The 16,059-nt window shown below is 38.8% G+C and overlaps 1 protein-coding gene and 1 pseudogene across 4 annotated transcripts in view; one reads left to right on the top strand and one right to left on the bottom strand.

The window, feature by feature from the left end:
• The window catches only part of KIF24 (kinesin family member 24), a 68,123-nt gene that overhangs the window by 39,990 nt on the left and 12,074 nt on the right, over window positions 1-16,059 (bottom strand). For 3 of the 4 annotated variants that reach the window (XM_060199268.1, XM_060199269.1, XM_060199271.1), the window contains 2 exons: window positions 11,849-12,499; window positions 7,187-7,379 (listed from right to left, as the gene is read on the bottom strand). In XM_060199268.1, coding sequence (XP_060055251.1) covers window positions 7,187-7,379; window positions 11,849-12,499 — 844 coding nt within the window. Of the gene's footprint in view, window positions 1-7,186; window positions 7,380-11,848; window positions 12,500-12,979; window positions 13,063-16,059 lie in introns of those variants that run through there. The other variant, XM_007522856.3, reaches the window with a different exon arrangement.
• LOC103113329 (small ribosomal subunit protein uS13-like) lies at window positions 8,138-8,643 on the top strand (annotated as a pseudogene).

The following is a 16,059-nucleotide window of genomic DNA, read 5'->3' as shown; positions in this document are numbered from 1 at the left end:
ACAGGTACCTTGCCCACTATGATGTATGCCACCACCTGGACCAGACATGTTCTTATAAAAACTTATAAAAACTAAGGCATGAATTTTTGTTGGTTCTTAAGTGAAGTAAACCGATTATATAAGAGTGTGTCAATATTCCCTAGATCCAGGAAAGCAATGGAATTAGAAGGAGATTATCCTCACAGCCCAAGTTATTTTAAATCTGGAGAAGATTTTATTAAAAATTTCCATTCCATAGCTTACTTTTTAATACTAGGAACACTTTTTCATCTGGTAGTATACTGCATTACACACTTCCAGAGGTCCTCAAATACAGAAATTACCCTTCCATTACTCTATTCACTACCTAAAGATGTTGATTCAGTCCAGTATACAAAAAACTGTAAGGTAAAAGGCACATGTGGTATTCAGAAGAAAAACATTCCCTCTGACTGGAAAAGACATTATATATATATATATATAAAAAAAAGGCTATACTGAGAATGGGCCACGGGGGAAGAGAAGGAATTTGAGAGGCAGAGATGGAGGCAGGCAAGAATGTATTCTAGGCACAAGGGAGACATGAACAAAGAAGAAAAACATAAGAACTATTTAGGGAACAGGAGAATTCAATGCGGTGAAATACAGAATCTTAGCAGGTAAAAAAAAAAAAAAAAAGAAAAAAAGAAAAACAGAAGGCCAGAGTAATGCGGACTACCCATGTTTTCAGATACTATGGGGCGGGGTGATTAACTAACTGGAGTGCTGCCACATGTGTTCAGTGTCTTATCTGCCCCAATGGTGCTGGTATGTCACAAGCTCCACCAGCATATCATCTTCCTCCAACCCAGGACATTGGGTCACCTAGCCACTACAAGTCCCCCATTTAGAGTCTTGGGATCTGTTTCCATAGATTATAGCTAACTAAATTTCACCCTGTCTTAAGAAAGGAAGTATAATTCTTATTTAATTAAGAAAATAGTGGGAAGACAGTGAAAACTTTGCAATGGGATGGCTTGGGTCATTTTGTAGGAAGATTCAGCTGGCTTCACACGGAATGAATTGGGTACTCATTCACTACTATTTGGGATCACTAGTAATTCAGTGGTGAAGTAATAAGGGCCTCAATTAGATGGTGACAACAGACATAAAGAGATGGATATGTGAGAAACTTAACAGATGACTGGGGAGAGAGAGAGTACAAAATGATACTCAAATGAAAAACAGTGGTTATCTGGAAAAGAGATAAGATAGCCCACTAAGTTGGATCAGGAAAACATTATTTCAGCAGTCTTTGTTGTAAACTTAGAGGTTTACCATCTCTGGCAGTACAAGTATATCTGAATAAGAAGCCCTAGTAATAACAGGCTTGACTGGAGGATAGTAAAAGCAGTCCATCTACAATCAACGAGAAATAAAGCCCTGCCTTTTGGGCTTACATTAAGTTTCCATTTAAGGAAATTTTATATAAGCAAATTCAGAAAAGCAGAGTTGGGCCAATTTACTGGGGGTCACTTGGCCCCAAGTTCCATTCTGTTATGTATACCATTATATTATATTACATTAGAATGGAAATGTTAGGTCATCTGAGAAGAAACAGAGTCAAAAAGTAAAATTTTATCAGTTAGGAAATGTCTCCAAAAGTCAGAAAATAAGAAAATAATCTTTGCAGCATGGTGAAGAGATCTATAAACTTTTAGCACTTTTTAAAAAAAATATTTATTTATTTATTCTCTTTTGTTGCCCTTGTTTTTTATTGTTGTAGTTATTATTGTTGTTGTTGTTGGATAGACACCTGCAGACCTGCTTCACGCTTGTGAAGTGACTCCCCCGCAGGTGTGGAGCCTGGGGCTCGAACCCAGATCCTAGTCCTTGCACTTTGCACCACCTGTGCTTAACCCATTGCACTACTGCCCGACTCCCTACTTTTAGCACTTTTTAAAGATGTGACATGGAGGGCTGGGCAGTGGTGCACCTGGTAGAGTGCACGTTATGCACAAGGTATTGGGTTCAAGTATTTGGTCTCCACCTGCAGGGGAAGAAGCAGGGCTGCATCTCTCTCTCTCTCTCTCTCCCCCTTCCTTTTCAACTTTTGTCCCTATAAAAAATAAATACATAAATAAATAAAGTGACATGAGTGGCCTGGGAGGTGTCACAGTGGGTAAAGTGTTGGACTCTCAAGCACAAGGTACCAACTTTGATCCCTGGTATCGAATGTGCCAGAGTGATGCTCTGGTGCACTCTCTTTCTCTTCCCCTCTCTCAATAATGAATAAACAAAGCTTTAAATAATTTGACATGGTGTTAAGAACCACAAAATATTAAAATATTTAAGAACAGTAAAAAAGACAGGGAAGCTACACTTTTCTCAGATATACATAAAATGCACAAAGTAACAACAGGAAGACACTCAAGACAAAAAGGATAATGGATGTTATCAGAAAATTTATAGAAAAGGAAACTGCAAAAGATAGCAAACATTTTGTGACAGAGCTATCTGTACCAATTCCTATGCCCTCTCTTTTTTGGCAGTTACAAGACATTTCTTAGGCCCCTGTGGTTCAGGTCATGTGACTGATTTCTGGGCCAAGGACTATAAATGCATCAACATCTGGCCTCAAACAGCCTCTTCTCTGAGGGCTCTTGTCCCTCTCTCTTGTTGTCAGGATGTGGAAAATCTATTGAGGGCTCTGGTTGATGACAGAACCATATAACAGAAATTACACTACTTTAAGCAGTACCTCCACGCCTACCAAATTGGAGTGTTACATGAACAAAGAACAAGTGTGTGTGTGTGTGTGTGTGTGTGTGTATAAAAGAAAAATGTGACATAATTTTAGGAACAGTAAAATATTAATTGCTGAAGCTGGGTGATAGGTACACGAGCTTTCATTACACTTTTGATTAAGCTTGAAAATGGCCACAATCCAGAGTGGAAATATTCCTAGAATCTGGCCTTAATATACATAATTTATATCTAACTCAAAACTAGTCTCTAGGCAAGAAGACAGATTCATTCACTGCTCAAATATCACTATATAATTTTATAGCTCTTTTTTTTTGTACATAGGATTTTATAGTTACCTATGAGATCAAAAGCAACAGACAAGCACATGCACACCACAGCATCTTCATAAAAAGCAGGGAAGAAAGTGGCTTGGGGAATAGATTAACTGATGAGTATCAGACTTGCATGTCCAAGGTTCCCAGTTCAATTCTTGGCACCACATGTACCAGAGTGGTACTCTGTTTTGTCTCTCTCTCTCACATGAAACTCTCTCTCATATGCAATATATAAAATAAGAAAAATAGAATAAAATATGGGAATACATTTTGAGGGGTTTATCTCACTGAATATAAAACAATTTTTTCTGTTCCTCTGTAAGTGGTAATTAATAACTTCAGTTCTTGAGTAAACACCTTAGAAAGCACTTATTGGTTAAAGACACCAGTGTCAGTCCTTCCAGATAGGACTCAGACGCTGGTCATCTCACTACTTTGTACTTTTCATGAAACGTCTGTAGTGTGCAGTATATCGTTTACATATCTTTTCATGAAACGTCTGTAGTGTGCAATATATCGTTTACATATCTTTTCATGAAACATCTGTAGTATGCAATATACTGTTTACATATATTTCAATGAGGACAGTCCTTTGCATCACGTTTTCATTCACTGATAATGAAGTTGGACTGACACTCACTTTAGCCTTGATATGATCAGTGTCATAGTTTATTTTGCTAGAGGAGCTGGGACCTTGCACATACATGATCTTACTACTCTGATCACCTTTCTCATCCAGGTAGACAATACAGAGACCATAGTCCTGGAGTTTCCTCTAGTGCCATGTGATTCTGGAGCTCAAACCAGGGCTGCTTGATGAAGAGACACGGACCCTGTCTGGTGAGCCATATCTCTAGCCCCAAAGTTCTTGTTTGTTTGTTTTAATGTTTTTCCAGATTATAAAAGTAGTATGTATATGCAGGGAGATGGCTCAGTGGTGACCTGTGAACTTGTTATTTGAGTTCCATCACCAGAACTTCATACATCAGAGTAATTATCCAGAGAGTGAAAGAGACCACAGCCCTGAAGCTTCCTTCAGTGTGGTGGTGGCCAGGCTCAAACCTGGGTCACACACATGGCAAAGCACACTATCCCAGTGAACTATTTTATTAGTCCATTGCTGACTTTTAAAAATATATTTCAGTACCAGCTTTTCTTTATATAATATTTCTTCATTTAAAAAACTGGAATGAGGAATTGGATGACAGCTCGCATGTTAAGTTATATGTCTTGCCTGTGTGCAGTCTGGGTTTGAACCATGGCAACAGGAAATGTCCCAGTGCTTTGGTATCTCCCCCCCCCCCGCCCTGACACACAACACATCTGAAATAAAAAAATGAAAAATCCCAGGAACAAAGACTACATGTGCACAAGGCTCCTGACAAAGCATAGAAAAAGAAGGAAGGAAGGAAGGAAGGAGGAAGGAAGGAAGGAAAGAAGGGAGGAATGGAGGAAGGAAGAAAGGAAGGGAGGAAAGAAGGGAGGGAAGGAGGGAGGAAGGGAGGAATTCAAGAGAGAAGGAGGGTGAAAGGAAGGAAACATTAATAAAACATTTAAAGGTTGGGCAGGGGTAGACTCTCATGCCTGAGGCTCCAATGTCCCAGGTTCAGTCCCCAGCTCCACCATAAACCAGAGCTGAGCAGTGCTCTGGGGAAAAAAACAACAAACATTCAATGGTGTGTAGGACAGCTCACTGCATGTATATAATCACATAGTATAAACAGAAGAAGAATTGAGAGGATAAGATACTTAACAAATGGACACATAAACCTACTGCTTAATTAATAAATGAGCTAAAAATAAAACTTAAAGAATATAGAATCAATATTTATTTGCTAAGTTTGCTATGATCCTTTTTCTTCTTTCTATTTAAGAAGGGGAAAAGATGGTTGGTGGGTAGAGCTCTCAACAATTTTATATTATAGCATTGACAGGTTAGGACTTTGACCTATGAGAGCAAAGGTCCAAAGTTCATACAGCAGAGGGAAAGTGCTATGGAAACTATTGGTATTCAATAAGTATTGACCAATGGCAGTGACAAAGAAGCAAGGTTATTGTGTTTTGGGATAATGGGAAAACACAAAAGATAAGATGATGCCTCTTTGAGGGAATTACTGTGACAGAATCATCATTAAGGCCGTCTTGGGTAGATGGGGATTGGCTAGAGCTATTACTATGGCTGTAAGTAGCTATGGAATTGGATAGCATTACAACTAATTGGTCACTTAGGCAATCTTTAAAACAAATACCTCCCACCCAGACCTAATAGATTGTACATTGACCAACAATCAATAAGGCTGTTAAAGAAACTGGGTTGGTTATACAGCAGCCCAGTGATTTAGTGCCCAGAGCATTACTATGAGTGTCACTGTGAAACCCAGTTTTTGGTAACCAAAAGAAAAAAAGGAACAATGCAGGCATAAAGAAGGGAAAGTGTTGACAATGTGACTACAGTACTAAAGAATTTATTCCAATGGAATAACCTCTTAGCTGACTCAAACTACCAGCACATCAGGCTGCTCACCATTTTTTCTTGACTACTCAATAGGTTTTGAGGCAAGAAAGTAAAAACAAACAAACAAAAACCAGAATGAATACAATAAAAAAAAATTAGGGAAACAGATTCAACATAAGAGAAATTCTGAATTTCCAAATCTTTTTTGGAGGGTTATTGCTGGTGCGCCGTGCCTGCACTACGAATCCACTGCTCCTGGATTTTTCCCATTTTGTTGCCCTTGTTGATGTTATTATTATTGTTATTGTCACTGCTATTGTTGTTATTGGATAGAACAGAGAGAAATCAAGAGAGATGGGGAGACTGAGGGGGGAGAGAAAGAGAGACACCTGCAGACCTGCTTTACTGCCTGTGAAGCAACCCCCCCTGCTGATGGGGAGCCGGGGGCTTGAATGGGGAACCTTGCACCAGTCCTTGCACTTCTAGCCATGTGCGCTTAACCAGCTGTACTACCACCCAACCCCTGAATTTCCAAATCTTAACATCTGGCAGATCATTCCACTTTAGATTAGTCATAATGCTTCACATTTCAGGAGCACCTAAATTGTATCTTCATCTATGAAGTTTACTGCTTCCTTATCAGACTGAAGACTTACAGGGTACATGCCAGCACATATAGTTTCTTTCAATACCAAATCCTTTCTCCTTCATTATTGATCAGACAGAGAGTAAACATTTTATGTGCCTGAGCTACTACTGTCCTACGCAAACCTTTGTATGTTAGATATGAGATTAGGGTAGATTTCAGTGGGTGAGACAATCTGTCCACTCCAATCTACCCTACACAATGTGGTCTGTTCACAAGTCCAGCCTCCACCAAATTAAGTCTAAGTCCAAAGACAACTGAGAATCAAAAGTTGGCTCACATCCTGGGGGCTTGTTGTTCAAAAATATATCCTGCAGAAGAGTGAGAACTGTGAGAGACAGGTAAACATTAAGACAATGTAATCATCTCAGCCAGTCTGGGACATATGCTCTGTGGCTATCCACTAACAAATCATTATTTAAATTTTTTAATATTTATTTATTTATTTATTTTCCCTTTTGTTGCCCTTGTTGTTTTATTGTTGTAGTTATTATTGTTGTTGTTACTGATGTCGTCATTGTTGGATAGGACAGAGAGAAATGGAGAGAGGAGGGGAAAACAGAGAGGGAGAGAGAAAGACAGACACCTGCAGACCTGCTTCTGCCTGTGAAGTGACTCCCCTGCAGGTGGGGAGCCTGGAGCTAGAACGGGGATCCTTACCCCAGTCCTTGCACTTTGTACCACGTGTGCTTAACCCTCTGCACTATCACACGACCCCCCTATTTAAAATTTTTTATCTCACTTCCCTTTTGCTGAATATGTATATATTATACATCCATATAAAGTGTGTTAATATATGATGCCATTCAGTAGTACAAGAAAGAAGAAATTATATTTCCATATCCCTCACTGTAAGTGCATTATATTTTATAAATTGAGACCCAGTGGTATGAGTGACTTAATCTAATATCATATCAGAAACGAATAACAACACCAGGGTCAGAAAGTGAACCTTAAGCTTTGTATTATTCTGCTCACACAAAAAGCAAAACAACTCACACACTATTAAGTCTGTGTTCTGAATACAAAAGGAAAGCATCATACCTGCAGAATGTATTGTGTGAGGTCAACTGCTTCTTTCTTCTCATGAACAAATAGAGTTTCTTTGTTTTCTACAGTAATAATATTAACTTCTCCACGACGTAATTCCCTCAAGCCCAAAGGTCGCTTCCGAACACAAACTCTGATTTTCTCCATTTCAGTCCAAGGATTCTCTTTTTCCAAGGTGTTGCTCTGTCTAAGATATAGTTATAAATAGGCTTTAATTCATAATAGGATAGTTATTTAAGAAGTCAAAGGAATCAAGTCTTTGTTACCTATGCCAGGAATAATATAAACCACATACTGAAGTGTTGGTATTGAATTTGTTAGTCAAATCTTCCTTATTATTTTTTTTAATTATTTTTACTTTTATTTCCCCTTTTGTTGCCCTTGTTGTTTTTATTGTTGAAGTTATTATTGCTGTTGTTGTCATTGTTGGATAGGACAGAGAGAAATGGAGAGTGGAGGGGAAGACAGAGAGGGGGAGAGATAGACACCTACAGACCTGCTTCACTGCTTGTGAAACAACTCCCCTGCAGGTGGGGAGCCTGGGGCTCAAAACTGGATACTTACGCTGGTCCTTGCGCTTCACTCCATATGCGCTTAACCCACTGTGCTACCACCCGACTCCCTCCTGGTTACTTCTATCCCCACCCCCACTGCACTACCCTACTCTGTTCTGCATAAAAACAAAATGAGGGGCCAGGCGGTGGCACACCTGGTTGAGTACACAAGTTACAATGTGCAAGGACCAGGGTTCAAGCCTCCAGTCCCTACCAGCAGGGAGGGGGAAGCTTCACTAGTGGTGAAGCAATGTTGCAGGTATCTCTCTTCTCTCCTTCCCCATAATTTCTCTGTCTAATCAAATAAAAAATAGACAGAAAAGACTTAAAAAAAAAAAAAAAGAAAGGGCTCTTTCACAGGAGGCCTACACGCCACCAGAGTGCTGCTGCCATGTCTCTAGTGATCTCTGAAATGCTCTAGCACATTTTGCGAGTCCTTGACACCAACATGGATGGGCATTGGAAAATAGCCTTTGCCATTACTGCAGTTAAGGTTGTGGGGTGAAGATACACTGGTGGTGTTGAGGAAAGCCGACACTGACCTGTCCAAGAGGGCAGGAGAACTCACTGAGGACGAGGTGGAACGTGATCACTACTATGCAGAATCCACGCCAGTACAAGATACTTGACTGGTTTTTGAACAGACAGAAGGATGTGAAAGATGGAAAATACAGTCAGATCCTAGCTAATGGCTTGGGTAACAAGCTCCGTGAAGACCTGGAACGACTTAAGAAGGTTCGGGCTCAAAGAGGGCTGAGCCACTTCTCGGGACTCCATGTTCCTGGCCAGCACACCAAGAACACAGGATGCCATGGCTACACCATGGGTGTGTCCAAGAAGAAATAAATCTAGGCCTTGTCAATAAATAGTTTATATACCCCCCCCCAAAAAAAAGGAAGGAAGACAGGTAGGTAGGTAGAAGCCAGGTGGTGGGTGGTGCACATGGTTGAACATCTGTTATAGTGCACAAGGACTTGGGTTCAAGCCCCAAGGGGGAAGCTTCACTGGTGATGAGGCACTGTTGCAAGTCAGTCTCTCTCTGCCTCCCCCTTCCCTCTTGATTTCTGTCACTATCCAAAATAAAAAAAGATGGGGGGAGGGGTGGGTGCCACCACCCCTCCAAGGCATTTATAAGACCCAATCCTATGTCTCTTCCTTTTAATGCAATTATATTGCACATTTACTGTCTTCTTGACACTCAGTCTAATGTCCCCACTGGCCTGGGTTTACTAAATATTACGAATCAGGTGATAGTTTTCCCTTTGCTTCCTCATTGTCCTGTTCTCTCCCGCCTGACTGCATACTCTGATACATATTTATTTATTGGAACACAATCTTTTATTTATTCTTCCTGGGACAATTTTTATGACTGGTCTTGTCCACCAATTCACTTTTCTATTCAGATTCATCTCTTCTTTAGCACTGAGTTTCATGAAATCACTGATTTTTAGTGATTTACAAAATAACAGGAGTACAATTCCATACCATTCCCACTACCAGAATTCTGTGTCCCTATTCCCTCCATTGGAAACTGCAGGAAGTCACTAAATTTAACATTCAGAATTATTTGAGGCAACATTCTTGAATTAAGGGTACAAATTCATCAGATTTATTTAAGATTCTGTGTGTGTGTGAGAGAAAGGAATTTAACAGGATCAATGTCTGTGGTCCATATGCCAACAATGTCTTGCTAATTCTTCTATTCCTTTGCACTTCACAATTTGATAGATAGTTCCTAATAAACCTTGATAAAAGATTTGACACAGGGCATTTCACAATGTAATTGTTTCCTATTAATTTTGATTTTCTGAAAATCTTTTCCTCTAACTGGCTGGAAAATTATTACTTTTGTCAGGATCTAAATTAGTAAAAAATAGCAAATTAAAATCATAATATAATGCACAAAGCACTATTTGGGCTTTTAAAACGTAATTTTTTAAAACAAAATTGTACAGCAAATTTCTTTTATTTATTTATTTTTTGCATAGAAACAGGGAAATTGACAGAGGAGTGGGGAGACAGAGAGGAAAAGAGACATCTGTAGCAGTCATTCAGGCTTGCGAAGACTTCCTCTTAAAGTGGGGAAGGGGGTTTGAAGCCAGGTCCTTGCACATTGTAACATGTGTGCATCATCTGGCTCCCAGAAAATTTCTTTAAATGTAACTGTGTCGAATCTTTTTAAGATAAAGAGAATGAAAGAGGGTCTAGGATATTATTGACCCAATCGTGGGTCCGCAACATAGCTCACCTGAGAAGGTGCCTGTTTTGCCACATGTGACCCTGGTTCAAGCCAGCCGCCTGGGGGAAAATTCAGTGTGTGGTCTCTATCCCTGTCTGACTCTATCTTTAAAAAGTCAACCCAGAGTGGTGAAGCAACACTTCAGTGATAACAAAAAGAAGTAACAAAATGGTATACACAGCTAATCAAAGAAGACAGAAAACCTTTCAAAACTGCCCAGGAAGTGGCCTAGGAAATGGTGTAGTGGTGAAAGCCTTGCCAGAAAAATTGTCCAGGAACTCTATGAGAAGTTACAGAAGTAAAACGATAATTTTCAAGCCAGTAGCAAAAAGGAATGATTATTCTAAAATGTCTATGGTTTTAATGCCCCATCTCTTAGTTATTTATTCATTTATTTTTATTTAACCAGAGAACTGCTCAGCTCTGGCTTATGGTGTTGCTGGAGATTGAATCTGGGATCTCTGGTGCTTCAGACATGAAAGACTTTTGCATAACTACTGTGCTATCTTCCCAGCCTCCATGTCTCTTCTTAATACCATATATATATTATTGTTCAATAAAGATTGTAATATAGGGCTAAGAAGTAGAATGTAAAGTCTAGTACATTCTTTGCTAGGAGTGAGAAGGCAGTTTCAGGCCCCTGGTACCACGTGGGAACACCATGCATGGTGTCATGGAAGCTTTCTCCCAGGTAAGCTATCCCTTGATCACTACTCAATATAATTTCACCTTTAACTTTGGGTGTTTTTTTTTTTTAATAATAATAAATAAAAAGACCCAGATGAGGTCCTCTGAAACCTTAGCCAGTATTAGACCAGATGTAACTATCTTAATGTTTTAACAACAGCCTTTTAAAAACAAGGGAAAAAAAAAAAGGAAAAAGTGGCTTACAGATGTATTTTGTTTCTCCATAAATCACATCTGTTAGTATAAAACTAGCAACACATGTTAGTCCTAAAAGGACTTATTTCTCATGACACCACTGTTAATATTAGTGATCACTCAACGTTCCATGGCTTAGGGGCATTAAGCTCTGACCTGAAGCACTAGATGAGTCACCTTGACTTTCCACCAAACATTTCTTAGCGATTATTAAAATCCTGAATTCTTCCAGGACTAAAACTGTAGAAAAATCTCACAGTCAGGAGCATAATTCAATGCATACAAGTAACCTAGCTTTATGTATTCTGGCTTGTTTAAGTGCATTTGATAGCTTTGAAAAAATTCTATAGATTGCGTAATTTTTTCCCAATGTAGAGGCTACTATTTTACTTCCATGGACGCATTAGATGTATCATGTTATCCTATAATAAACAATGGAAATAGGTCTGCTATAAGAATAAAAGCAGGGGAGTCGGGCTGTAGCGCAGCGGGTTAAGCGCAGGTGGCGCAAAGCACAAGGACCCGCATAAGGATCCCGGTTCGAACCCTGGCTCGCCACCTGCAGGGGAGTCGCTTCACAGGCGGTGAAGCAGGTCTGCAGGTGTCTATCTTTCGCTCCTCCTCTCTGTCTTCCCCTCCTCTCTCCATTTCTCTCTGTCCTATCCAACAACCACAACAACAATAAAAACTACAACAATAAAACAACAAGGGCAACAAAAGGGAATAAATAAATAAAATAAATATTAAAAAAAAAAAAAGAATAAAAGCAGATCCTGCCAAGTAGGTGTACTTGAACAAAATCATCTTTCTTCCATCTGGAAAGCTCCAATTTCTCATTAATTTTCCCCATCAAGGTATTTCTGTTACCAATGCAAAAGCTATTCACTATCACCTTCTGTAAGTCTGTACATAAGGAATAGTTGTCCTTACCTGAGGCTACCTTATCTGGGGAGAAAAAAAAAGATAAAAATTAATTATTACCTGTTACAAGAATGAGGGATCCCATAGTTATACCCTGAAACAGGAGAGACTCTTTGAATAATGGGAATATCACAGTCTCCCAGTATTGGACAAAAGTGACTTGATGAGAAGAATGCAGTATTAGTTTCTGTTTGCACAAAGGATTTGGCAGCTGTAGCACTCAGCATTCTTGATTTTTTGTGGTACTGGGAGTCATCTGGTAGTATGTGCTCCAGCACTTTTAAGTAACTAGATTTTTCTTCATTTGCACAAGAATCCAATAAATTGGACATTTCAAACCCATTGCTGCTAGTAGTTTTGCCTTTGTTGTCAGCAGGAGAGTCAAAATGTAGTTGTCTTCGAGGTCCAGTTCTGGACCCCTGAGGTTTGATATGCTGCTGGCTACTTGTCTGGAGAAGATGCCCTGGGCTACTGACTGCTTTATCTTCTTCCTGCATAATCTTAATAATTTTGATAAGTTGGAAAAGACGCTTGCGGTCATTCATGTCATGGACTCCCAACTTGGAATAGTCCTTCATTGTAACTTTGGCTAGTTCATCTATTTTCTGGAGGCCAACAGCAGCAAAATGAGGATAATACTGTGCAAGTTCTGCTTCACAAAGACATTCATACAACCAGGATGCCATTTTTGTAAAGAAATTTCTGTGACTTCTGACGAGAAAACAAAATCACTCATTAGAAATAGGAAATACAATTTATAGTTAGATTATTGCTTCTAATAATGAAATTATTAACAAAACAAAAACATGCAGTTAAATCTAATATACCCAATTTTCAATAAATATGTCTCTTCTGAAAAGGTTAAACAGCATATTACATAAGTAAAGATACTTTTGATGCATATGTAGTAGCATGTCATTTATACATATGTTGACTAAAGATTTCATTAGTGTGGATATATATATTATATTATATATTATATATTATATATTATATATTATATATTATATATTATATATTATATATTATATATTATATATTATATATTATATATTATATATTATATATTATATATTATATATTATATATTATATATTATATATTATATACATGCACACACTTACAACAAAAGTTACTTACTTCTTTTTTTTTTTTTTTTTCCCAGGAAGACTCATTTAAAAAGTTACTTACTTCTAAGGAGTTCCTTTCAAAGTTGCAATGTCTACTTAACACATGCCATACACAAGTGAAACCTTGTTCCCCACCACTGATTGTAGCAGGACTAATTTTAGATGTTCAAGTTAAAGTCAAGGCATGTTGCACAACTGTTTCCCATGATTAATGAACAAAGGCTACAGAGTCTGAATCAAATAGCAAGCCAGAAAGGATCAGAAGCTGACATAACGCAAAGGAAATCACATTTGTATCTGCTGAATATTAGTTGACTAAAGTGGTAAAAACAAATAAACAAACAAAAAACAGCTTAGAATCTTATTCAGGATTTCAGATCATTGTAAACCATGGGTAGTTGCAGCTGTTTAACTGTACAGAATATAAATAAGTCAACTTAGCAAATTAATGGTGTGATTGTGTTTTTAAATGGTTGCACATTAAAATGCTTACATACCAAGACATTTAATTTAACTACATACTACCAAACAATGGTAACATATAACCCTGGTTCTTACACTACTGTTATCAAATTCAAGTTCATGAAATATTAAGAAATAAGCAAACAACATTTTCTTTTTATTTTATTATAATAAAGTTTTCAAATTTAATTTAGCTAAAGTTTGGTAAAGCTTTTGTTTTTCACTTATAAACACTGTCTTTATTCTAACAGAAAGAGTTCATGGCGGGGGGCTGGGCAGTAGAACAGCTAGTAGTTAAGCGCACATGGTGTGAAGCATGAGGATCCCAGTTCGAGCCCCCAGCTCCCCACCTGCAGGAAGGTTGCTTCACAAGAGGTGAAACAGGTCTGCAGGTGTCTATCTCTCCCCCCTCTGTCTTCCCCATCTCTCTTGATTTCTCTGTCCTATCCAACAACAACGATAGCAATAACAATAACAACCACAAGGGCAACAAAAATGGGAAAAATACCCTCTAGGAACAGTGGATTTGTAGTGCTGGCACCGAGCCCCAGAAATAATCCTGGAGGCAAAAAAATAAATAAATAAAGAGTTCATGGCTAAGTAATAAAGATGATTAAAGGATATTATATACTGAATGGAAATTCTAACGCAGGCTAACCAAAGACCTGTCTTTCCCAGGAAAACCCCTACATAGCCACCAACATGCTTCTATAAACACTAGATGCATTCGCACCTTTCAGAGCCATAGTTTTATTGAATCATACATGCTTTTTTTTTTTACCACATTCCATTTCACAAAGTTCCAGACTCTTCTGAGGAAAACATAATTACCTTTGGAACTCCTAGTTTTTTGTTTGTTTGTTTGCATCCAGGGTTATTACAGGGGTTCGGTCTCTGCACTATGAATCCACTGCTCCTGGAGACCATTATTTCCCTTTTTGTTGCCCTTGGTTTTTTTATCGTTATTGTTGTTGTTATTGTTGTCATTGCTGCTGTTGTTGTTGGATAGGACAGAGAGAAATGGAGGAAAAGACAGAGGGGGAGAGAAAGAGAGACACCTGCAGACCTGCTTCACCACTTGTGAAGCGACACCCCTGCAGTTAGGGAGCCAGGAACTTGAACTAGGATCCTTGCCCAGCCCCGCTAAAATTTAAAAAAAAAAAATCTAAGCCCTATCCTAGAGTCACAGAAAAACGCAAATACATAGCTTCAATCATTCAACTTTTAGGAACTAATCCTATAATATTATTTCCAAATACAATATAAAAAGTACAAAGTTATTCACTAAGGTACTGTGACAGCAAAAATAAATAAATAAAAGGAATAGAGAATGAATAAATAAATGATAATCCATTAACTGGAATATTATGAAGTAACTATAAAGGTAAGTAGGCAGTGGCTCAGTAGTAAAAGACTATGCTTCACATAGATGAGGCCCTGGGTTTGATCCCTTGTACCATGAAAAAATAAATCAATAAATAAATTCTCAGGCTGGGGAGGTAGCATAATGGCTATGCACTTTTCATGCTTGAGGCTCTGTGGCCCCGGGTTCAATCCCAAGAAGCACCATAAACCAGAACAGAGCGGTACTCTGGAAAAGAAAGAAAAAAAGGGGGGCTGGGTGGGGTGGAGGGAGGAAGTGACCATATAATGCTGTGGTAACTTTCCCTCTCTCTTTTCCTATTTCTCTTTCTACTATTTTCTAAAATTTTTTTTATCTTTATTTATTGGATAGAGATAGCCAGAAATTGAGAGGGGAGGGGGAGATAGAGAGGGACAGAGACAGAGAGACACCTGTAGTCCTGCTTCACCACTCACAAAGCTTTCCCCTTGCAGGTGGGGACTGGGGGTTCAAACCTGTGTCCTTGGGGCCAAGTGGTGGCGCACCTGGTTGGGTGCACATGTTACAGTGCGCAAGGACCCAGGTTTGAGCCCCTGGTCCCCACCTGCAGAGGGAAAGCTTCATGAGTGGTGAAGCAGGGCTGCAGGTGTCTGTCTCCTCTATCCAGGGCAATAGCCCTGAAGGCAAACAATAATAATAACAACAACATTTTGCTGAGTAGATGAATCACTTTGAGGAAAATTTCCAGTACTTTTTTTTTTTTTTTGAGAGGGTTAGACACAGAGAGGAAGTGAGAGAAAAGACATCACAGCCCTGCTCCATTGCTTATGAAGTTTCCCCTACACCGGCGCTCCCAGGAAACCAGTGGCTCAAAAGTCAGGTCCTCATGCCTGGTATAGTGTGCTCTATCAACTGAGCTACACCTTGATCCCCTACAGTGTTTTAGCTATAAAATTAACAGGGCACTTATTAGCCATGTTCCAGAAATTATTTAAAGCGATTCTGCCTTACAGAGCAAGTTCTTAAAGAGAAAATCAATATAATCCATGCTATCCTGCGTCATGCTAGATAGTATACAAGTATTTGCTGAATAAACAGAATCTACTTAGATAGAACAATGGATAAAAGGTTTCAACATTTCTAATTTTCACCTAAGACAACTAAGTGGTGGTCCGGAAGGTGGCACAGTGATAAAGGTTCGGACTCTCAAGCATGAGGTCCCAAATTCAATCCCCCACAGCATATGTGCCAGAGTGATGTCCGATTCTTTCTCTGTACATTCTTTCTCATAAATAAATAAATAAGATCTTAAAAAAAAATACAACTAAGTGATTAAA

Source organism: Erinaceus europaeus, chromosome 10 (genome assembly GCF_950295315.1).
Source record: "Erinaceus europaeus chromosome 10, mEriEur2.1, whole genome shotgun sequence".
Lineage (NCBI taxonomy): Eukaryota > Metazoa > Chordata > Mammalia > Eulipotyphla > Erinaceidae > Erinaceus > Erinaceus europaeus.
This window is presented reverse-complemented; position numbering and strand designations above follow the sequence as displayed.